This window comes from Chelonia mydas, chromosome 1 (genome assembly GCF_015237465.2).
Source record: "Chelonia mydas isolate rCheMyd1 chromosome 1, rCheMyd1.pri.v2, whole genome shotgun sequence".
Taxonomy (NCBI): domain Eukaryota; kingdom Metazoa; phylum Chordata; order Testudines; family Cheloniidae; genus Chelonia; species Chelonia mydas.
This window is the reverse complement of record NC_057849.1, coordinates 222606334-222629854: the sequence shown is the minus strand read 5'-3', so window position 1 is coordinate 222629854 and position 23521 is coordinate 222606334. Positions and strand designations below refer to the sequence as shown.

The window sequence follows — 23521 nt, the reverse complement described above, 5'->3', positions numbered from 1 at the left end:
AGATCAGGGACCCACTGTGCTAAGCAAGTACATATGTGATAGACAGTCCCTGCCCCCAACGAATGTACAGTCCTTGCTTTACAATAAGATACACCAGATGAATGAAACAAACAGGTGTGGGTAAGGAGGAAGAGGAGTTAGAGAAAGGAGCAAGTTCTGGGGGTGGCCTGGCTCCAGCTGTCAGCCCTGCACAGTGGGCCTTGGGTTGTCAAAGGCAGCCACAGGCGATGTAAGCAACACAGTATCTGTCCTTCGTCAACCTTACATCATAAGCTGCCTTACATCTCAGTAGTGTAGACCAGGCCTCAAAGGGAAACAGTAACACAATGTAGTTTAAGCCTAACATTTGACCTGTCTTAAATAATTCCGTGACTTAAAAATAAAATCGCTGAGAAGTTTAAAAATACAAACTTCCTGTAGGAGAACCTCCGCTACCCCTACCTGCAAACCTGCGTGCTGCTACTGGTTGCTGGGCATAAGCAATGAGTTAATGAACGTTATTCCCAGAGCTCTGCTAATGTTATTTAGGGTATATTGGTGCACAAGCAAGGAAACAAGTAACAGAAGACATTTATTTTGGCTCCTTTGGAAGGGGGAATAGGGAAAGCAAAGTGTGCTCCATGGAAAGCAGCCAGAATCAGTTAGGAAGGAGTCAGGGGTGGATTAAGACTGTAACTGGGACCAGATCCAACCAAACTTTCACCCATACCCATCCCCTAGACAGCTGCACGTACTGCCCAAGTAAAAGTCACATGACCCCCTGCTGTCCTTATTTACATTCACATTGTGACATGACATGAATGACTGATGGGTCACGATGGACCCAAGCAAATTTCCTCCTTCCCTGGATGACTGGCAGCAATGACAGGGTGACTGGCAGCAATCGGCGGAGCTATGTTGTCCTCAGCTCACTGGCCACTGCTGCATTAGGCCTTCTCTGAAGGCCTTCTCTTGGCTCATCCTGCCTTAATCCTTCCCTGGAAGAAACGGTATTTTCAGGCTTCTAAGGCTATGTCTACACTAGAGACCTTACAGTGGCACAGCTGTACCGCTGCAGCTGGGCCGCTGCAAGGTCTCTTGTGTAGCCGCTCTGTGCCAATGGGAGAAGCTCTCCTGCCGACATAGCACTGTGCACAGTCCCACTTATGCTGGCGAAACTTACGTTGCTCGGAGGGCATGTTTTTTCACACCCATGTGCGACATAAGTTTTGCCAACATAAGTGGCAGTGTAGACACGGCCTAAAAGGGCTTTGCAAACAGTGCACCGGGGAGAAAAGGGAGCTGGAGGGGATAAAAAGGACTTTTAAAAATTGTTTGACAAGGCCTCTTTAATGCGTTCCTAGAATGTTACTAGGTCCTTTCACTTACTGCTGTGACTGCCAGCTCCTCCAATTGGTAATTACCCCAGGCAGAATCCTGAACATCTGGCATGGCCACTTAAGTACATAAGACATTGGTATGTCACAGTGCATGATGATGGTGGTGGTGGTGATGATGAAAGTTTTGTGCTAAGGTAAAACTTACAGACACATGCAATTTAGAGACAAGATAGAGATAAATCCATACATGACAAATATGCACTGTGGGTGGGTGTCACTATCTTCACAAACACACAGTGAGTGTTAAATAAAGATAACTGAAGATAAAAACATTGCTGTAATTAAATAATTTCCATGCTTTCTCAGGGTGCTATAGTGTTCTACAAGAATGATCCAAAATCCTGCAGCTTACAATGGTAGCACAGCTACTGCAGGGCTAAGTCCTCAGGTGCACTTTTTACTCTGGTTTTACTCAGTCCTGACTTAGGCAAACTCCCAATGAAGTAAATTGAAGGAATAAAAAGTGTGGGCCAAACACTGATGTCAGTTATAAGGGTGTAACACCATTCACTACAATAAGTTACTCCAGATTTACACTCACTGTCATAAGTGATATTGGAATCCAGCCCTGAGTAAGGACTTCAAGATTCGGCTTGCATTATTTTGGGGCAATTACTCTGGTAGTTTATTTAGAAGAGTAGTATGCAGTTCTGCAGTATTTTTTTAGGTGGGTTTCCTCAGCTGCTAACCTACATCTGTGAAGAAAAGCTCCGCTATGGAAAGAGAGGAACTTTTCCCTTGTATAATTTTGGACCATTTGGCTTCTCTCTCCTCCCTTCTTCTTCCCCACCACATTTCAAGGGTTTTTTTTATTAGTGACTTCATCTGCTCTCATTAATCAGTAAGCTATCTCAGGCTGACAAGCTAATTTAGAGTCCTGCTTGCGCATTTGATCAGCAAATGCAAACCATGTGTCATGTCAGCAGGTCAGGAGAGGTGATGGAACATGGGATTTTCACTTCAGTTCCAGAAAGGGCCGTAGCTGCTTCCAGGAAGCTGCATTTGGCACTGGGTGTGGGGAGTAGGAAAGATTTATTTCCCTGTACCAGAGCTCAGAGCCTCATCATTCTACTCGAGCATTTGCCAATCAATACGTTTCTCAGACTCGCCATAAGCTGCATTAGAAAAACAATTTGATCTATTTATTATTATTTTATTATATGACAGGGTAGCCCTATAGACCAGGGTGTCTAGAGTTTGCAGGGTCTCCACACAGTCAATACCCTTAGTGAGAAATTAAGAGCTTGTCATAGGGAGCAGAGTAAGCCCTTGGGCAGAAGTTAAAGCTGGTATTACCTGTGTGATCTGCAGAATTCTACCTCTCATTAATTTCTCTAGCACTTATATAGAAAAATGCAGCATGCATGGTGTACACAGGGCTCACAAGTAGACTGTGTGCACAAAGCACACCCTGTACTTGTGTTCAGTGGTGAAAGGAATTCAGTTGCCCTCCGCTCTTTACTTTAGTCCCATCTCCCATTGCAAAAGGTCTGTGAATTTCAGGTGGTTGGCCTTCGCTGTTATTCTACAGCTGCTAGATTTCTGCCAGGACTGTGGAGAACTTCTACATCTTGATATTATAATTATAGCCAGTTTTACAACATTTTTTTATGACATGCAAGGCTTGTTTGGGTAAGGCGTGCTAGTCCCCTCACTCCTCACGCTAGAACTCCTCTACTCCCCATCCAGTTCCTTCTTTCCCAGTAAAGTTCCTCCCCCATCCTATTTGCTCTCCCCCACAAGACACACCTCTCAGTCAATTTCCCCTCCACCAATCAATGCTCAGCCCCCAATTGATCCTCTTTGGGGCGTAGTCAGCCTGAGCTGAAGTTGGCCAATGCACGCTTCGGCCTGAGGCTTTTTCTGATGTACTCATTAACATGCTACCCCTGCCTAATAGTTGGTGTCTCTGAGCCCCCACTTGCAGGACCAGCTTTCCATTAGGGGAGGGGACAATCCCTGCCAGCCGCAGTAGCAGCAGCTCTGGCCCTGTTATGGTTACAGTCCAGGTGACACTTGTCAAGAGCAGGCAGTTTAGGAGTCACCATTCACAGCCCTCTAGCCCCCTTGCGGCACTTGCCACAGTACATGGGCCAACAGAAAGTAGGCAAATCCCCATTACAGGGCTGCATCACACACCCCCTCCCAGTCGGCATCACACCAGCTGTCCCAGCTCACATGCAGTGCCGCCTGCTTGTCTCCAGGTAGGTGAGCATGCCACAAAGCCATCTGTCTGTGTCTGTCACCAGACCCCCTTCATGCCCACATATTGGGAATAGGAGAAATTCCCTATGAAGATAGGAATCCTTAACCATCCTGCTTTTACCATCCCTGCAACACCCTGTCTTAAGTGCCTGCTGGCCTCCTCCTGCTGACCATCAGTGCTAACATCTACTGGGAAAGCATTAGTAATAAGAATGGCTGAGCTGTTGTTTTGAATGGAGAGGGTTCAGTTCCAGTCTCAGGAGGGAGGGATTCCTCACACTGGCGCTCGATTTGTGATTCAATTTGTGATAAAACCCCTTCAACACAATTAGCTTCATGCTACTTAGCACACATTTCCCCAGCCATCTCTATGGAACAGCTCTGTGTGGTTTGTGCTCTCTAATTCAAGAGCCGAGCCCTGGGCCTGCATCGTTCCTCTGAGCACTGGTAAGCTGGCGAGAAAGAGGGGTAATAGTAAGGGAACGGTAGCAGTAGTCATACTTAACGTTTTTATAACATTTTATTTTATTTTTTGATCTCCTTCCTCTGAAGCCTCCGGGATAGCCACGGCTGGAGATGGGTCACTGGGCAGGGTGGGCCAGGGCTCTGAGGTGGCACCTAGCATTCTCTCTCCCAGGTGCTTGGTTGGCTTGTTCTTGCTCACATGGTCAGGGTCTAACCAGTGGTGGATTAGCCACTGGGTCAACAGGCCTGTGCCCAGGGGCCCCAGCCAATTGGGGGCCCCTGGAAAAATGGGCGCGCCCCCATACCCTGACCCACTGTGCCTGTCTGCCCGGTACTCCTGCCGGGTAGCAGGGTCAGGGCACAGGGCCTTGCCCTGCAATGCCTGCCCGGCACTCCTGCTGTGGAATGGGGGAAGCCCCCGCACCCTGACTCTGCTCCCTGGCAGGAAGGGCGGAGTGGGGGGGGCAAGCCCTGGAGCTCCAACCCCATTTCCCTGGCAGGAGCCCCCTGGAGGGGCAGGAGGGGACTGCAGGCAGAAGGGGTGGGGAGGGGCCCCCACTAATTCTGGCCCAGACCCCCACAAAACCCTAAGCCGCCTCTGGGTCTAACCAATCGCCATACATGGACTGGGAAGGAATTTTCCCCCAGGTCAGATTGGCAGTGACCTGGTTTTATGCCTTCCTCTGCAGCATGTGGGTGTTGGTCACTGGGTATATCTCATCTAGTCGTTTCCCTGCCGTTCATTGCACGGGCCTCTGGCATTGGCACACCTTCTCTGCCTGTGGCACAGAACAGTCTCGTCTCCTGCAGGTTGGAATAGTTTGGTCTAATGTTGGTTGTTAGGTTTAGTGTGCGGGTGGTCTGTGACATACAGGAAGTCAGACTAAATGATCTGGTAGTCCCTTCTGGCCTTATATTTTATGACTCTGTATTCAGAGCACTAATAAATCCTCATCAGAGCCCTTTGCATGAGGAAACTGAGACAGAAAGGTGAAGTGACTTCCCACGACCACACATTAAATCAGTGGCAGAGCCTGAACTAGACCCCAGTCTTTCCGGCTCTGAAGCCTATGTTTGCCCGTGCACACCACAGTACCTTAACAGTGGTGGGCATAGAAACCCACTCTCTTGGCCCCACCCAGCATCAAACACACCTCTTTCTGCCATGGGCGGTGTGCTATGTTATGTGAGTAATACAGCACATCGCAGTTTATTAACAGCACAAAGCCAACCTCTACTTCAGTTCAGAACGCATCGGTTGCTAGCATACGTTTGCTTTTTGTGTACATTTCTAGTGCAGTTTTCCCACTGGTGAATTGTGTATTGTTCTGTAGTCAGGGCTTCCCTGCCTGACGCTGCCAGAGTGATGATGCTTGGGTCCCTGGGTGTACAAAACCAAGCTGCTGATTTGCATGTGCTGGTCCCTTTGCTGTTTTCCCAGCTGTGATAAGTACTTTGCAGTGTGGGAGTGAAAACAATTCCATCTGCTCTCTGGAAAGGATGAATGAACAGGGAGTCTTTTCTTTCCCGCGCGCCCTCTTTCTCCCCCCCCCTCTTCTTTTTGCCTATAAGGTAAGTCAGGCATTAGGATGGAATCTCCCAGCCTAAATGGAACAAAAATATATGTAATGTACTTGCGAATGCTGTGTAAGTAGGGTATGATTTATATATTGAACTTCTGACCTCATCTATTGACTCATATTGGAACTAATGTGAAAAAGGCCTTTTTCATACTGTATACTACGCATCCTACTCATCTGTAACATACATCTAAAATACGTGATTTACTGCATACAGTACATATATGAAACACACATGTCCTTTCCTCTTACGGGAAAAGGGAGATACTGAACGTTAGTGTTGCCAGGGTCAAGATTGGATATCTTTCATAAAAATGTGCCCTCATTCACCCAGAAGTTATGGTCTTATTCAGGAATTACGGGATGAAATTCTTTGGCTTCTATAATACAGGAGGGAAGAGTAGATGATCATAATGGTCCTTTTAGGCCTTAAAATCTATGAATATATGTGTTATTGTGGAGTGCCTATGCAGCTCAGAGTTGTTTTAATGCCCAAAGCAAACACTTCTTTAGGGACCTGCAGTTGTCTCACAGAAAACTTGGGAAGTAGGGCACTTAAAACCAGTTAATGCTGAAGTGTGTATGTGTGAGTGATTATTTTTCCCTGCTGCTTATGCCAGAGGAAGGTGTAAACCACCCCAGCAGTTCCTCTTTGTTGCACCTGTTTTGGCAATACTACCATATCGAGGAGCTGGGAGTGGGTTTCTTCCTAACTCCAGGTGGTTACCAGGTTGTGCCCTGGAACATGAGAGTGGATCAGCCTCATCATTTTTATCCCACTTAATGTAACAAATGTTAGAAGCAGGACTTCAGGTGAAGAATAAGCAACAAGAGTAGATAATCTATTAAAATACCAAGATCCAGCCTGCAGTGCCAGAAAGGCGAGTGTATGTTTTTCTCCCTGTTTAATGCATATGGGGTGCTTCAAGACTGTAAGAAGCACTATAAATAATTTTATTCTATTGAAGCTAATGCTCAAGAGCTGACGAAAGACAGGCTAGCTAGAGAATGTGAGTCTCTCAGAGCCAGATTCTGCCATCTTTATTCACATGGAATAATAACAACAACATCTAGCTCTTGTAGAGCACTTTTATCCATGGATCTCAAACTTGTTACAAAGGAGGGCAGCATCATTATCCCTATTTTTTACAGCTAGAGAAACTGAGGCACAAAGTAGTGAAGTGACTACCCCAAAGTCACTCAGCAGAGCTGGGACTATAACCCAGGTCTCCAGAGTCCCATGCCAGTGCCCTAGCCACCACTACCGCCTCCCTAATCTCACTGGTTTAACTGGGAATTTTTAAGGAGAAAGATGCTGCCCAACGGGCTTGGCCCAATGCCCAGTAAGGTCAATGATTAACTGATCTCAGGGTTATTGGATTAGGCAGAATTTAGCCCTCGTTTTGTAGCACAGGTCTGATCATCCTCACTGTTTTTTGTTGAGTAAATGCTTTTGTTACTTTCATATGATGCAGTAAGCACCCTTTATTATGAATAGAGGGTAAGGGGGATATAGAAAGAGTCTGTTTTCTTGCACAGTGTCCCTGGCAATAAAGATCAATGGGAAAAGAAATGGCAAAAATATAGAACACAGCATAAGCAGGGTTCATTTTCTTTTACGGAGAATGTATGACAAATGTATTCATGAAGTATCCGCAGGTCTATATAGTTAGGTTTCCTCTCTGCCTTAAAACCCCCTTGAGCTGTACAGTCCTCCCTTTGATACCTTTCTTTTCATGAAAAGATCCGTTTTAATAAGAAAAGAAAAAAAGAGGAAAAGAAAATATGTGATACTCTACAGGGCAGCATTGTTTCTGAATGGAGCTTTCCATGAGGTGTCAGCAACTCTTTCAGTGACGTTAGCCTGCCTCACGCTTACTCACATTGCTGTATCTGCGCCTCCACAAAAAGCCTCTCTGGAGTGAATTGATTCAGCACTGCAAAGGTACTGTCATGCAGTGAACAGAGTGCTCTGAAGCAAATCGTTCCACAGGAAAGTGAGGGAGGGATGAGAAGAGAGGAGAATATCAAGAAGGAGAAGTGGTTAACCTGTTTTGTTGTCTTTGATAGCACTTTATATGCTCAAAACACTACAGAGAGATACTAATTCTCATAACACCCCCATGGGTAGGAGGTAAATAGTATTACCTCATTTTACCAATGGGGAAGTTGAATTAGAAAGTCAAAGTGATTCAGTGTCAGATCTAGGAGTAGACTGAACAGAGGCATACGCTATGAAATGTTACTGTGTCCAAACAACAGTTGCCAAGATGATGCTGAACATGGTTTGTTCTGGTCTATCCAGAGCAGTGAACTGTGTTCATCACTGACTCACCTAATACAAGTGTGTTCAGACACGGTAATACTTAATAGTATAGACCAGGTCAAACAGAAAACACTCACATACCAGTTTTTGGGATCCGAGCCTGGAAAGATAATTACTTTTATTGTTTGTGGTATACTCTGTAAAGGAATGCACTGTAAACTATAAAATGTGTTGATCATATGAGATTATCATACTGGTGTGCCATAAAATGGCGAGGATCTTGTATTTTTTTACAAAAGCCACAACCTTTTAGCAGAAGGTGAAATGCAGTTGAGAAGTTTGGTGTCTTGCTTCATCTTTAAGATTTCTAATCAAAACTCTAGTTGGATGTTTCCATGTTACCAAAATTCCAATGATGAATAAAGATCAAAATGCAGATAGCTGCTTCTATTTGTCTGTAATTAAATTGCACCGATTAGCTACCCAGAGATAATCACTGAAGTAGGCTTTAGACATGTAGAAAGTTACGCTACTAGCCTATCACCACTGGAGAGACTGGTTCAAATGACAGAATAAGACACAAATTAAAATGAGCTTGATATTCTCATTTTCCACACTCCAAAACCACCACACTAACTGGCACCACTGGAAGCCTCTGTTCAGAAGAAGTGTAGAACTCTTCCAGGTCAGGAGTGAGGTGCAGTGACAGAGCTGAGTGAGGGTCCAGAAGTAAAACAGCAGGGAGTGTTCCATGTCAGGCCTCAGGAGCCTTGCAGGAGGGCACTGGGAGAAGGCAGCACTGGAAGTGAAAGGAGTGTCATTGCCCAGGTTTGAGGTGCATAGGCAGAGCTGGTGGTCAAGGCAGAAAGACTAGAATAGCAGGGTTGCAGTTCAAGAGAGATGCGCTGACAGAATTGCATGTAGGAAGCCCCTACAGCCTGTGCCATCACTGTGCTTGGCCTTAGCCTTGCTGGCTCTCCCTTACTTCCATGAGTCTGAATTAATTTTTGTTGAAAAAGAAAGGTTGTTGGGGAGCAGAGTTTATTTATCATTAGAGTTTACTATATAGCTCCATAGACACACTTGGTGTTTTCCTTACAATAAAACCCAGATTCCGTGCTCTAGAGCAGTGGTTTTCAACCTTTTTTCATTTGCAGACCCCTCAAAATTTTCAAATGGACGTGCGGACCCCTTTGGAATCTTAGACACAGTCTGCGGCCCCCCCAGGGGTCCACGGACCACAGGTGGAAAACCATAGTTCTATGGTAATGGCAACCTTTCATGCACCCCTTAGACACAGTCTGTAGACCTCCCAGGGGTTTGTGGACCATAGATTGAAAAACACTGCTCTAGAGAGTACAATCTAGTTCCTCTAGGACACATACCTAACAGGTCTCCTCCTGCAGGAGGATACAGCTTTAACCTTTCTTGGGGAAAGAAGGATTTAAAGACTGAAACTTTGAGGACTAAACTAGGAAATGTTTTGGAATGCAGCATTCCCTAATGACGTGGCTGTGTACATAGAAAGCATTTTTGAGAAAGCACTACATCCACATACAAGAGTCATTCAATCCAATCACCATTGTTTAAGTGAATCAAAGATGAGATGCAAGCGAAGGGGGTCAGATTAGATGGTCACTGAGGTCCCTTCTGGTCTTAGAGTCTATTAAACTATGAATGAAAGAGGGAGAGGAGGGGAGGCATGTTGGCTGGAAAAAGAAACAGGTGTTTAATAAATGAGGAAATGGTTGCTCTGTGGGAGAGGCTGACGGAAAATGCAAAGAAACATTACATAGTTTATAAATGTTGGGGGATATTCTTTGGTGTGTTTGTTACCATCTGTATTTGTGCAGAAGGCAGGGAAAGTCACTCGGGGGTGTTTCAAGGTCTTTCTCCTCTTTTTTAAAGTCCTAGATCTGTGTGGTATTAGACCCCACCTCACCATAGAATCTCAGGGTTGGAAGAGACCTCAGGAGGTCATCTAGTCCAACCCCCTGCTCAAAGCAGGACCAATCCCCAAGTTTTGCCCCAGATCCCTAAATGGCCCCCTCAAGGATTGAACTCACAACCCTGGGTTTAGCAGGCCAATGCTCAAACTGCTGAGCTATCCCTCGCTCTCCTGTCATCCTCTGCATTCAACCACAAGAGCTACAATTGACACGGGTGCGGCAGCTGGCAGTGGTCAGGGTTAAACTCTTGGGGTATGGAAACAGATTGTTTCCCCTGGGAGGACCTTCGGCTGTGGAATTCCTTCTCCCAGAGAGGAAGATGAGCCTGAGTCTCAGCATTTTTAGACCATGCTGCCCCTCTCTTTGCATAGACCTTCTCCAAAGGGTGGAGCTACAGAAAACACCCACCTCAGTGACCCTACCCTAACCAATGACTACACTGGGGGAGGGGTGGAGCGTTTAGGTCCTCTTGCAGAGACAATTTGATGTGATTCTTCATTTTGTAAGTGGCTCATTGTGCCAGCTAAGGGGTACATTACAAATGAAGAACAATTTGATATGGTGTCTTTCTGCTGTGCATACTGCTGTGTTCGATCAGCGGTATTTCACTCCTTGCAGGAGTCAACTACATGCTCATCTGAAGCTCCAGAAGCTTGCCCTCAATTCCCCTCCTGACTCAGATTCAGTTCTGTATGTAACTTGATGCCCGGGCTTTCCTAGTAGCTGCTTTGGAAATCTGAATCTTTCATACCAGCAGAACAGATTTCACTACTCGTGACTTTTTTTTTAACCCTGGCAAAAGGGCTGCATATCATTTTTTTAAAAGTAACCAACTAGGAGATTTGTAGTTATGCTTGCAAAGACTGGGGTAATCAGTCTCATAGAATAGTGTGTCAGGAAGGAAACGTCTTCCCATATGCAGCAGCATACAATCAGCCAGGTGCAATATAAGGAAGGGTGGTTCATCTTGCTCTGAAGCATAAGATTTTAACCACTGCCAGGGGCTATGTACCAAAGATCTGATCAGATATGGCAAATTTTGTTTCTATGCACAGTGTGAAGCTTTCCTTTCTACATAACGCATTATAACAAGCCAAACAATGAGTCATCTCATAAGGGGAAAAGGAAAGGAAGCTTTTATCTCCCAGTGGATGAGATAATCTGCCTGCCTATCTATCTAGGTATAAGCAGCTGCTTGAAAATTAAGCTGTTTTTTCTCCATGGGAAGGAAGCCATTTTAAAATTGTATGTAAGACTGATATTTTAATCTCACCTATCCCAGGTCTCATCCTGAGTCCAATAAAATCAATGGCCAAACTCTCTTTGACTTCACTGGTAGTAAGATCAGGCACCAAGACCAAAATTAAGCCTGTCTATGCACAAAAGTTGTATTATATTTAAAGTGACACAACCCTGCTTGTAAGGGCACAGTTATATCAGTACAAATGTGCTTATAGTAGTATAGTATGCAGTGTTTTTGTAGCCAGGTTGGTCCCAGGATATTAGAGAGACAAGGTGGGTGAGGTAATATCATTTATTGAACCAACTTATGTTGGTGAGAGAGACAAGCTTTTGAGCTCTTCAGTGTAGTTTATTTCTATGTAGGAAGGGGACTAAACTATAGTGTATCTAAACTAGGGGTTGTTCCAGTATAATTATATTCTTAAAAATCACACACACACATGAACCAACATAACTGTATGTAGATGAGCTCAATCTCTATCCAGCCAGTTGAAAGCTGTGGTCTTGTGTCTTGTTTAGAGGCAGACACATGCTGATTCACACATGCTGATTCACAGTAAGGTATTGGGGCATGGATGTAACTTTGTATTGCTCCCCCAGACCAATCTCAGGCTTTGCATCCAAATGCAGTTAGTGATTCACGAGTCCTTTCCCAGAACTGCTTGCCCTTTGTTCCAGTTTCTTAACATGACCACAGTGTTTCTATCTCCCACAGGCTTGCAGCCAGTTTACTGGAGCAGGGATGATGTGGCCCAGTGGCTCAAGTGGGCAGAGAAGGAGTTTTCCCTGAGGCCGATTGACAGCAACACTTTTGAGATGAATGGCAAAGCACTCCTGCTCCTGACCAAAGAAGACTTTCGATACAGGTCTCCTCATTCAGGTGAGGTTTATCTACACCAGGAAGGATGGAGCTGGAAAGAGACGGAAGCAGAGACAGACTCTGGGAAGGGAAGGAGGGAGGAAGAGAGCCATGAAAGGTGGGCTGCAGAGACAAGAAAAGACAGCCATAGTTGTTAGGGTGGGAAGGGAAAGACAAGGACAGCCATGCAGACTAGGCCGGGGGAAGAGTGAAACATCCAGTAAAATAAGAAAGGGTGAGGGAGAGAGTGATCCAAACGCCCTTGAACTTTGAGAGGGTTTAGATCCCAATCCAAACTGAGAGTGCCTGGCCCATCTCTAGTTAAAACCCTTTGCAAAACCCAGAGAAAGACTGCCTGGCCGCAGTTTAGAACATCCAGCTCTGTCGTTTAAAGACTTCTCATTTCATAGACCCAACTACAGTAGGGAGTTAATCAACTGCTCCAGCCTCTTAAGAAGCCTGCATTAGCATTCTGCATCACGGTGGTTGACTCGGCTGATTGTGCTGCTAAAAGCTCCAGCAAAACTCATCCTTGGGGACCTTTCCTCTCTTTTACAGCCCCCGTGGGCTTCCCATTACCCTGCCCATATTCTCTCAAACGTTGGAGTCCAGCCCCCGGCAAAGCACAGGCAGGTGTGTGGATCAATCCGCCTGTTGCCAAATAATTTAGTCATGTACTCACTCAGAAGATTTAGTAACATGTGTGTGTCACCTGCCTGTATTTATATTCCCTGCAGTCTGTTGCCTCCAGCATTATAATCCCACTGAACCTCCTTCCTCTCCTGTGCCAGGGTTGTTTAACTACATTTGAATGAATGGTTCTAAATAAAAGTTGTTAGCTTTCTTTTTATGACCATACAGGGTACCCCTGCTAAATAAAAAGGCTTGTAATTCAATCAGCTACCAGAGATGATCATACAGCTTGAAGTGAGTGCCTGGAAAATAGCTGTTATCAGACTTCCAATGTAAAGACACAGGAATACAGATGGTGTCGCACTAACCAATCAAAATGTGAAGTAGTTCTGAAAGACGTTAACCTTGTGACACCCCGAAGGCACCTCCCTGTAATAGCATCCTCATACAGGATCTGGCCCATCTTTTTTTCATCTAGGCCCCGATTCAGCAAAGCGCTTGAACACGTGCTTAAGTCCCATTGACTGTTTAAGAAATAAATAAATAAATAACTTGGGACAGGACAACTTTTCTGGTGTTTTGTATGTAGCACCCACTGTGCTGCATGCAACTCCCCAGCACTAGCTGTCTAGGAGAGACACCTCTCTTCTCCCTGCATGTACTGTTACTGCACTTGACGTCAGCTGGATTTAAGCATCTGTGGGCTGGAGACTGAGCATTCACAGAGGAGAATCCTGGGCTCTCGAATTCATTTCCTCACTGTGAATGGAGCTCCTACCTTGCTGAATGTGAGGCATGATTTTACAGACTACTGATCTGTGAACTCAATTTAAAATGTTATTCTCATTTTTTTATGGTAGCTGTTGACAAACTTTTGAGAAAACATTCCATTCAGGCCTGCTAAATCTATGCCATATACAGCAATAACAAGCACAGAGGTCACCCTTAAAACTTTTGGATGACTATAGATTACTAAATAACATCATCTCAGTATTTGAAGTGTTTCCCACATATTCCTGTATTTGAAGTATAGGGAAATGAATAATGCCATTTCTGCCCAAATGTTATTTAGTTAGCTAAGGGCTTGCAACACTCAAAAGTTGCACCCCTTTAACTATACTGGTAGGGGCATTTCAGTGAGGGGTGTGCTTTTTTTTTTTTAACCAAAACAGTTATACCATTATAACCCATTGTGTAGATACAGTTATAGCAGTATAAATGTGCTTATACCAATATAACCTATTCCCCTTCCCTAATGGGAATAGCTATACCAGGATATAAACCATTATACCAGTATAACCAATATATCCACACAAGGTCTTGTACTGTTTTGTAGGAAATCACATCCCTCATGAAATCCTTATATTGGTCCAAAAGCTGTGTGTGGACTAGGCCTAAGGCAAAGGTGGGCAGTTTTTAAGGATGACCACTGTATTTTTCTGGAGTGATCCAGCACAATTTAAGTGTGTGTCTCTGTCTTGCTTTGTAAAATACAAATTATGTGATAAAATCCCCCTCTGGTCTCTCATTATGTATTAAATATGGATAAGGTGACAGGATTCTTGAGGCTTCATTTTTAATTAATTTTTCAGGCATCACAGACATTAAAAGTGCCCCAGAGTCACCCCTGACATAGTGAAGGCAGCCAAGACAGAGAAATAGAGCAAAAAGTCAGACTATGGAAATGAGGATGACTTAGGCTGAAATAGCTAGGAAATAAACAAAAAAGGTTTAGTATCTTTGACCGACAGGTTGAACCTTGGAGGTTTACCGTGGCAAGTGCTGAATATGAAATAGATTTACAGGTGTTATAGAAATAAGAAAAATAACAGTAATAGAAAATGCAAGGTCTCCTAAATGCTACTTTAACTAAGACAGTTAAAGCACCTATGAAAATTAGTTAATATTTCAGGCAAAGTACCATTGTTGAATATTGTTCACTCCGGCATGTGAGGGCAGGAGATAGGCAAAGGGCTGCATGTGGTATTATTAAGATTAATCACACACACCCTGGGGCACTTAGAGTCACCTGCATTTTGGGTTTTCGTTAACTCTTTCTACTTAACTGCTTCATCGTCGCCAGCTATAAAAGCCAAAATGTACCTGCACTGTTGCCCAGATGTACTTATGTACAGTTGGAGGCGGGAGGGTCACTGAAAGGTGAAATATTCTCACAGTAAATTAATCACCACATAAACAATCAGTCTTCTGGCAACTGTAATATGTGTTCCTTTAAGGCCACCATATTGTTACCTGCGAACTCTAGCAGTGCTGGAAGTTATTCCCATGCCGTGCTGTTGGAATGGGAAAAGACTGCTGAAGCACTGCTAATAAATGAGTGCTAGCCCTGAGGGAGGTAGCTCTGGGTGAGCCTGGATTGACAGCCACGAGACAGCGGGAGTTAGGTGCCTCACTACCTTCACGGATCTCGACCTGACTGACCTGCTAAATTTACCGTGGGGAGAACTGATCAACATTCCATTAGATTTCCATAGAATGTCATAATGGCACAGGAACATCACTGCCACAGCACACATACTGGTGATGACTTTTTAATGGAATGTATATCTTCTCCAGGATAAAACCTCATTATACAGTAAAACTTAAGGGAGGAAGTGTTGAATAATGGTTAAAGCAGAAGGCTCAGAGCCAGGAGCTCTGGGTGCTTATCATCGTTCGACCATGGACCTGCTATATAAGCTTTGGCTGGGTGACTTAAATATTCTATGCCCTTGTTGGCCCAGCTGCCAAACTGGGACAATAATAAGAGGAGGTGTGAGACTTAATTAACTAATGTTTGTAAAGTGTTTTGAGGTCCTCAGATGGGAGGTGATGTGGAAGTACAAAATCTATCTACCAGACTATTTAGTGCAACTGGACTGAGGTTTATATTGCTCCCCCTACTTTTCACTACTGTTGCCTCTGCGTGACGTGTACTACTTTTGGACTGCCAAGAAGGAGTCTTACTTAGGAGTGAAAAAGATGCAGGTTCTTCTTGCAGGCACTTTTGGATCTGAAAATGGCACCCACGAGCTTTGAATTCGTGCATCCAATGGCTAAATGAGTCTTCTCCAAGAGTCTGTAACTTTTCATTTCCTTTAGCCGCCTGTTTGTCTTTCAGGTGACGTGCTGTATGAACTCCTTCAGCATATCCTGAAGCAAAGGAAAGCTCGCATGCTATTTTCACCTTTCTTCCACCCTGGGAACTCTATCCATGCTCAGCCAGAGGTCATATTACACCAGAACCACGATGAAGGTAATAATGTTTCCTTTATTACTGGAGGTGTCATTGTGTCAGCAGTTTGGATGAGGCTGTCAGAAGGTTTTTTCTTACTCTAAACCAATACAAATTTCATTTTAAAACAATCTCTCTCCCTTCAGAAGTGGAACAGTCCTTTAGTTGTTAGAATGTTCAGCTGATCCACCAAGCCATTTGGTTGCAAATTCTTAGTGCTTTAGAATATTTCAGCCTTTTGCTTGTGTAAATCTCCATTTATTTTCCACAATTTTGTCCTGCTTCAAAGCCTGCTTAAAAATATACTAAGTGGGGATAACTTTTCTGGAGCTTATATATAGAACCCACTCTGTTGCACAGATCTTTCCTCTCCCAGGTCCTAGTTTTCTCGGAAAGAAAACTCCCTTCCCACCTTATGTACTCTTACTGCACTTGTGATCGGCTGGCTGTAAATTGGGGACTGGAGACTTTGACTTTGGAATTCACTTCCTCTGGTGTATCTAGAGACATTTGACATGTATGGCAGGGTGCTAGGCCCATTTTTTTGCTCAACTTTTGCCTTAATTGTAAGATTGGTAATTATTTTGTTTTCAGGGAAAGGCTGTTCTTCTTTTTATATATATATACATATATAAAGAAGAAACAAAATAATTACCAACATATCTATGCGTGTGTGTGTGTGTGTGTGTTTCTCTTTCAAATATTACACCTGCGCCATGTGTTTTGTAATTAAGCACATTTTATAAATTAACAAATAAATAACTATCCTGACCATTAGATGTTAGATAGTGGCAGGATCAGAGGCCTGCCATAAGCACTGATATCTTTCTTTTATTGGAAAATCCAAACTTCTGAGATTGAATTGAAATTTCGACACATTGTCACTGTGATCAACACTAGGTAGATAAGACAGACACATATATAGTTGAGGAGGTGAAAGACACATTTGTAGAACTGTTGCTTAAATTTAGTTTGTTTTACTATTGAGATAAAATCTGGACGCAATATAGACAAATTCACCAGTCTGTTTGCAGATATCTCCCCACGATGCAAAACAAGTGGCGCTTTTTTGAATGGATTTGCTTTTATGGCATGGCAGATATTGGGCACTTTTCCTCTTTATTAGAGCTGGTCAGAAAATATTTGGATTTTTTTATGATATTTTTCAGATTTGGGGGTTTTGTTTTTCTGACAAAAAATATTTTTTTGGAAGAAAACACTTTCCAGGACAATTTGTGTTTAGTTGAAAACCCAATTTTCCATCCCAAAAAAGTTTTGACAGAAAATTTTTAACTAGCCGTTCTCTCTATCTCCCATCCTTAATCAGAAATAAAAAACAGTTTGGATTTCACCCTAGTCCCCGCTTATCCTAGAAGTGCACAATTTGGCAACATTCAGATGAGGTAGGATGCAGGACAGGATTAAGAGGCATTGGCAGAGCTCTGTGGGGAGCCCAGGACTGATATAACAGGAGGCACTGTAGCGCAGGGCTGAGGGGCATTGGCAAAGCTGTATGAGAATGTCAGGACTAGAATAACAAGAATGTGATGCAAGTCAGGAGTAGGTTGCACTGGCAGAGCTGAATGTAGGAAATTTACAAAGTTCCTGCCCAGTATACCTGGCTTTAGGCAGAGGCTGTTATTAATCTCTCACTTTCATGAGCCCTGTATTCACACACAAGTGTTTGTTGTTTTTTTAATGGAAAACTGGGAATGGGCCAGGTGAACCCTTTGTGAAATGTGTGTGGGTTTGAACATTTTGTACTTTAGCACTCAGTTCCTTTGGGCAAAATCTCTTAGGCTGGGGTAGCTAAGGCACAGGTATAAGAAGAGTATAGTTATGATTTAAAGCCTATCCAAAGATTTAAAGGCTATAGATTTAACAATCTGGTAGAATGGTTCCCACACCAAGTGTCCTTTACTGCACACAACTCTGTCATCAATGGGATCACTTTTCCACTTGATCACTGTACATAAGTCCCATTAACCGTAAGGACCAACTCCCATTGACTTCTATGGAAGCAGGAATAAGACCCAAAGTGCCTCAGCATCTACAAGGAAACTAACCATCTTTATGTGTCCAGTATCAGCCAGGTTCTAATGGAAACACTAATAGCCCTTACAGCTGCCTAAACATCCCAACTAGCCAAAGAAGGGAATGGTAGATCAGAATGACGATCCTGAGCTAGTGAGCACCTGGTTTCAATCCTGAGCTACAGAAGATTTCACAGTGTTGTTTGACTAGGCGTTCACTTGCATCACTTGCTAACCAAATCTGATTGCTTCCTTTAAGTCCTCTCTCTTAAGGCAATTTGTAGCCCTATTTTACTTGGTCCTTAGAGCACTCAGTGCTGTGACACTGGTTCCTTTCTTCATACTCATTCCCAACCACTACAATTAGCTTCATTTTATTATTTTTATTTTGATACAAATGGAAGAGCATTTTCTTTTAATTATGGACTCCCAGACACATACTCTGGGCAGTGAGAGAAGCTCTTTATGCCAAGCATTCACAGGCAGATAATGAGCATACTTTGACTCTCTTGCTATGCCCTCTTCTTTGTCTCATGTCGCTGCGTGAGGAACTTGCCCAGCTAAATGTAACACTTTGCTGCCTTCCTGCATGTACTCTCTTTTTCTATTGTGCTGTGTTCTCTATTGGGTTTTCACGCCAGCTTAACTCACAATGACCAATGGAGAGGGGCCAGTAGGGTCCTTGGCATGTTACCTTCCTCAAACTTGATTTTTTTTAAGGCTAGTTTTGCAGATATCAAATTGATTTTTGTATCCCTCCCTGATGAGGTCTCTCTCATTCTCTTTCCCTCTGCAATCTCCCTCTCTCTATTTAACTGTCCACGTGAGTCTGAAGTTGCTTGTAAGGATCACCATCATTTTAACATCTGTTTTGAAACCAATCCAACCAAAATCATTAGTGGCCAAGAGGTGCTACAGCCTCATGGCTCTTCACAGCCTATGCAAAGTGAGTTTAATGGTCAGTTCCCAGTTTGTTCCGCTCCCGATGTGCAAGTGTTCATATCTCTTTAAAACATGCCACCACACCCGGCATTGGTTTGGAAACCCCTTTTGGCAGTCTTTTGTGGAGATGCTAAGGGCCGAATGAGCCATGGGGACTGAATTAGCCCCTCATCTCTAGTGGTCCCTCTGAATCAGCATTGAATGACTTGGGAGGCCGTGGAGGAAGCTTGCACTGTTGCTGCCTGCACTTGTTCTGTCACCAGGACTGTCAGTCCAGCAACTTTCCACCCACCCATCTCTACAGGAACGGCTGGGCCAGCAACTCTCCACAGCATTCGGTTCACTTTTAAAAAGCTACATGGAAAGGATGGTCTGAGGGTGCATTCCAACACAGACTGATGTGTTCACGTGTTCTTTCTGGCACAAGCTGGTGCAGTGCATGCAAAGGGATGTTTAATTTATTAGGGCCAGATTCTGATTCTCTTACACACAGTGAGAAGCACCTTACCCCATTTGGTTTCATTCATTACAGTGGATGTGCTCGCAAAGTAAAGTACCTTATTCAGTAAGGACATCCGAAGCTGACCATCAGTGTGTTTTAACTGTATCAGTTTCCAAATTAAGAGGATGAAGAAGGGAATTTAATTCCAAGTGATCCCTTTTCTGGTCCTGCTAGGTTTGACAGAGGAGTTGAGAGGGAGTCCTCTGAGATCCATTGCTCTTCACTGAAGGATCCTTATTGTAGCATCCTGTCCCCTGGCGAAGGAGAGGGATGAAGGTACCCCTCTCTGGAGCCCGTCAATGTTGCATAATGTTTCCACCAGAGATTTCAGTAGACAGCAGCGTAAGGCATTCCTTCCTGCTCATGGGCTGAGTTCAGTCCCGCTCCAGCTCAATATTCAGACTCAGTTCCCATACAGAAGCACGGCACTGCTACTAGACATCAGAATAAACTCCATGCAATGTCCCTAGTTACTCTCTCATTTCTCAAGCATCTTTGCTCATATAGGCCAAGAATGAGCATAATGCTTTTGAATGAATATGTGGCGGTTTAACTGGGCAGCCCGTAGAAAACAAGTCACTGTATATGACATGGGGCAGGTATGGGGGAAGCAGTTGTAATCAAATGGGGTTTCCTTGGGTTGTGGTTAATGAATGTTAGGTCCCATCTATGCTCACTGAACATTCTTCCTTAAGCACAGTTTAAACTGCAGTCACTAGGCAGGGTCATAGACCAGGCTGTGGTTTTTGAGCAATGTTTGAGCAATGTGGTCCTTTCCATATCAATTGGCCAAACTCAAAGCCATCTTTGGCCACAATATACTTTAAACCCATTTTGAAGCCCCATTATTAAACTTTGTTTTTCATCCAGAGCATAGCCTAGATCTGTAAGTTTCATTTCCTCCTGTCATTTCGTTGTTACTAACCTAACTAGCTACACAAATACATTTTTCTTGTTTATGACCTCAGGTGTGTGAATCATAACTAAACTCCAGGCAGGCATAGCTTCCTCCTAGGCCTTCACAAGGAAACTGGTGGCTGCTGGCAAATCATGTAGGTGCCCATTTCGGGGGGAAGAGGAGTCAGTTGAAGGTCACTGAGCCAGTGCTGACTGGAATTGCATCTTCCCAGCAATACTATGTTTAGGCTTTTGCATGGGTCGGTGCTGATTCCTCTACTGCAGCTTGTGTGGTTTCCAGGGTAGGCAAGGACCCCATAGATTCCTTTCTGCCTAAATAGGGGCTTCAAAGGGCAGTGCTCCCTTGACAGGAGAGAGCAAGGAGAACAAGCCTTCGTAAAGGAGCAGAGTGAATGAGTGAACAAATAAGACAGTCACATTTACCTGTTTTGATTGTTGACATGTGCCTAACAGTTTCCTGCTCTTATCACCTGAGGCTATTGGCAAACAGGGCTGAAATTTGAGCTTTGTTTTTCTAGATAAAAACCTGTTAGCCTTTGCTCTCTGTTGTATGCAGGGCAGTTGTAGCCCTGTTGGTCCCAGGATATTAGAGAGACAAGGTGGGTGAGGTAATATCTTTTACTGGACCAACTTCTGTTGCTGAGAGAGACAAGCTGTGTAAGCTTGAAAGCTCACCAACAGAAGCTGGTCCAGTAAAAGATATTACCTCACCCACTTTGTTTGCTCTCTGTTAGTAGCTTTCTACTCAGAAAACTATGGCCTTAATCAGCCAAAATCAGTTTATTTTCTATTAATTGAAGCAAATGTTTTGGTTTGTGGATGTTAACAACCTTTGCAGATGGTATTCTAAATCCATGCTTTCTGAGCTCTCCTTAATTTAAAGGGACATTGCTAATGTCAAAAGGCCCACCCAAAAAGTCCATACTGTTTTTTCCACTATCAGACACTCTAAAAGGTTTTCATCTGGAATGATCGAACAAGAGAAAAATCTTGGTGAAGACACTTCTAGAGGGTTTATCAGTGGTGATGGGGTGAAATTTAGGCCATCAGGCAAAACTTCCTGCCAGTGAAGTGTTAGGCTGTGATATTCACCAGGTGATCTAACCGGGTTTTTTTCCCCCCATCTCTGATTTCTACAACTCTCTGACTAATGTATCCAGTACTCGTCCCATGTCTTGAGCCACTCTGCTGCTGGCTCTGGTCTTCAATTTTCAGTTACAGGATCTGCAGGCAGAGCAACAGGAAAGTCAAAACATGCATCCAGGTCTTTGTAACATATGCACAGCAACGAAGCTGTTAGGTCTAACAAAGACACGTTCCCCATTAAGCTGCCATGTATGAAGTTTCTCTTGTCACCCTCTCTGATTTCCTACTCTTAACAGAGTGCTTCCCACCTACGTGGCTTTGACGCTCACACTATTAAATTATTGTAGGAAAGCCAGGTTATGTTGGCTTAGGACAAATTTATGTTCAGTTTTGAAGGTAGCACAAAGGGAAATGAATAATAACGTGTATTTTTTAGCACCTTTCATCAAGGGATCTTAAAATGCTTTTCAAACAATAATTGTAATTCTTTTCAAAGGTGATGGGACTGAGGTTCTGGGAATACAGACCACTTGTCCAAGGTCACACAGGAAACTCTTTGGAGAGTTGGTAATAGAACAGAGATGTCCTAACCAGTAATTTCCTACTCTCATAGACAACACTCCCTCCCTCTCAGGTATAATGAAGACTATGTTAAAATATGTCAGTGAGTTTGTAGATTCACAGAGGTGTAGTCCATCTAGTATGACCTCCTGTATATCACAGGCCATTAAATTTCACTCTGTTACCCCTGTATTGAGCCCAGTAACTTGTGTTAGAGCATATTTTCCAGAAAGCCATTGAGTCTTGAGTTAGGTCCTGTGGTTCTGTCACGTTCATCATGATCTATGGTTTTCATCTTTTCTCCCTAGACAACTTTGTCCAGAGACCTTCAAGACCATCAGCAGAAACAGTCCATCACAACCCCCCCACCATTGAACTGTTGCATCGTTCTAGATCGCCTATCACCACCAATCACCGGCCGTCACCAGACCCTGAGCAGCGGTCGCTGAAGTCCCCATTGGACAACACTATCCGCCGCCTCTCCCCAGCTGATAGAGTCCCAGGGACAAGGCATCACCAAGAGAACAACCATCAAGAGCCCTACCCTCTCTCAGTGTCTCCTATAGAGAACAACCACTGCCCGCCTCCTCCTGAAGTACTTCAGAAGCCTTCCAGCCCCCGCCAAGAGAACACCAGGGTCATCCAGCTGATGCCCAGCCCCATCATGCACCCTTTGATACTAAACCCCAGGCACTCTGTAGAATTCAAACCATCACGGTTGTCTGAGGATGGGCTACACAGGGAGGTAAAGCCTATCAATTTGTCCCACCGGGAAGAGTTAGCATACATGAACCACATCATGGTGTCTGTCTCCCCTCCTGAGGAGCATGCAATGCCAATTGGAAGGATAGCAGGTAAGTAATATTCTCCAGTCATGTACAAGCCCATGGTCTTCATTCAGCATCTGCCACACACTAATCTAATGAACCATGTAATATCATTAGGAAGAACCTTCTGAGCTTCCTTTGGGCTTTTATAATATTACAGAAGGATACAGGCAGCTTGTAAGCTTCACAACTTCCATTGCAGAGGCTGGTAAGTATTACTGAAACCAGTTACACAGGTAGGTAAGCAGAGGTGCAGAGTCACTTGCTCAAGATCAAATAGCAAGTAATCAGTGGCAGAGCTAGGATTAGAGTGCTGGAGTCATGCCTCCCAGTCCCCAGCTCTGCTCACTCCCAATTAGTTTTAAGATTAAACTCTTTGAAATAGAGCTTGCCCTAATGGAGTAGTTAATGGGCCTCTGAATGGTGAGAAACAAATGTTCTAAATTGGCGCAGGGAGAGGAAAGCCCCATCAGCAGTGCAGCAAAGTTAGAATGTCTGAAATAGAAGGTTTTATGATAATGTTAATGACCCATTCCGCAGTTTCCACAAGTCAATCAATGACTGGACAGCACTTTTTGAGCCTTTGGTTTTGTCTCAGACCCTTGACTCCTTTTGCCAGACATTTACTGACCAATAAAAAACCTCAGAATGGCTCATAATTACTGACGTAATGCCTTCACTATGGGGGAGGTGGGTAAGGGAAGAACGTTCATCTCCAAATTCTACAATTGGCACGGCTCTATTATCTGACCAAAAGGAACAATCAGCAGCCTCTGTGACGCTTAACCCAGATTTACTTACCTGGCAATAAAACCAATAATCAATGCAATAGATTAAGC

General features: G+C 44.0%; 1 protein-coding gene across 3 annotated transcripts in view; it reads left to right on the top strand.

Moving 5' to 3' along the window:
* Window positions 1-23521, top strand: part of ETV6 (ETS variant transcription factor 6) — a 165045-nt gene that overhangs the window by 115513 nt on the left and 26011 nt on the right. For all 3 annotated transcript variants that reach the window (XM_007056938.4, XM_037914208.2, XM_037914216.2), the window contains 3 exons: window positions 11802-11966; window positions 15700-15834; window positions 22164-22709. In XM_007056938.4, the coding sequence (XP_007057000.1) occupies window positions 11802-11966; window positions 15700-15834; window positions 22164-22709 (846 nt within the window). The remainder of the gene's footprint in view (window positions 1-11801; window positions 11967-15699; window positions 15835-22163; window positions 22710-23521) is intronic.